Here is a 1,211-nt window from a genome sequence, read left to right on the forward strand (position 1 = left end):
CTCGGTTCTGTTGTGACAAATAAAAACAAAAAACAAATTATTATCATATTATTTTAGTGACAATTTATTAAAAAACTACAAATAACTAGTGTAAGGGACATTAGGGATGTTTTGTAACATGTTTCTGGATTTTTTAAAAACTATATATTGGCCGATAAATCGGCATATCGGATTTTTTAACAACCAAATATTCTTATCAGTATCGGCCTTAAAAATCCTCGGGCTCGGTCATAAGAAAAAACGTATGAGCAGGTTTTGATGGCTGCCTGGTTTCTGTGGCCAGTTACTTAGTTTTGTCATAGGAGAATTATATTTCTTTCCACCGTGTACCATTGAGCCAACATGGACTTCATGGTGCATTCAGGTGTACCTCGTAAACTCAATAAAATCAAATCAATATCCTATTTTTTTCTACATAGGTAGAAAAAAAAGTTATTTAATTTGAATCAAACAGTTGTCAGCAAACTCCACAATATTCTTATACAACAATGATTTACAAGTTTTACTGCAGCATTTCTTGGTCATATCCCATAAGCATACACTGCTAAATAGGTCTATTTAACTGCCAACACTTAATTCTCCTCTTTTTCCCTGTCCATCCGCGTTGACAGCTCCTAGCTCCGCCCCCAAAGATTTGACCGTGATCAGTCGCGAGGGACGACCCCGCGCCATTTTAATCAGCTGGCAGCCGCCGATGGAGGCTAACGGACGAATCACAGGTGAGGGTTCGCACTAACCCACCAACCACGACAGGTGTACCACTTCATCCAAAGTACTCACTCAAAGTTCAGTTACAGTTCACACACGTTACTCATCAGGGGAAACGGGTGTGTTTGGATTTTTAATTAATCAGCTGATAATCTACTGAATAATACAAATAATAAGTTGATCTGTAAAATGCCTGAAAGTAAAGCAATATTTTTCTCCTAACAATATCAAAACACTGCCAGAAGAATTCAGTGGTTGGCCTGTGTATGCACACACACACACACACACACACACACACACACTGTCTTCCATTGTTCTCTCTCTCTCCTCTGGGCAATCAACCCGGCTGTAAACCCGTCTGTTTTAACGAGCTCTGCTGCTCCTGCAGTGTCCTGGAGGACGAATCAAATGCTCCCTGCAGGGATAACAGCACAACACACTACCAAACACACACACGCACACGCACACGCACACACACACACACACACACACACACACACACA

At 40.6% G+C, this 1,211-nt stretch overlaps 1 protein-coding gene across 1 annotated transcript in view; it reads left to right on the forward strand.

The window, feature by feature from the left end:
• dcc (DCC netrin 1 receptor) overlaps nt 1-1,211 on the forward strand; it is a gene marked incomplete in the record, with an annotated part of 396,097 nt that overhangs the window by 281,986 nt on the left and 112,900 nt on the right. Inside the window, 1 exon segment of the mRNA XM_032540171.1 lies at nt 612-719. Coding sequence (XP_032396062.1) covers nt 612-719 — 108 coding nt within the window.

Source organism: Etheostoma spectabile, chromosome 16 (genome assembly GCF_008692095.1).
Source record: "Etheostoma spectabile isolate EspeVRDwgs_2016 chromosome 16, UIUC_Espe_1.0, whole genome shotgun sequence".
In the NCBI taxonomy this organism is placed as follows: Eukaryota; Metazoa; Chordata; class Actinopteri; order Perciformes; family Percidae; genus Etheostoma; species Etheostoma spectabile.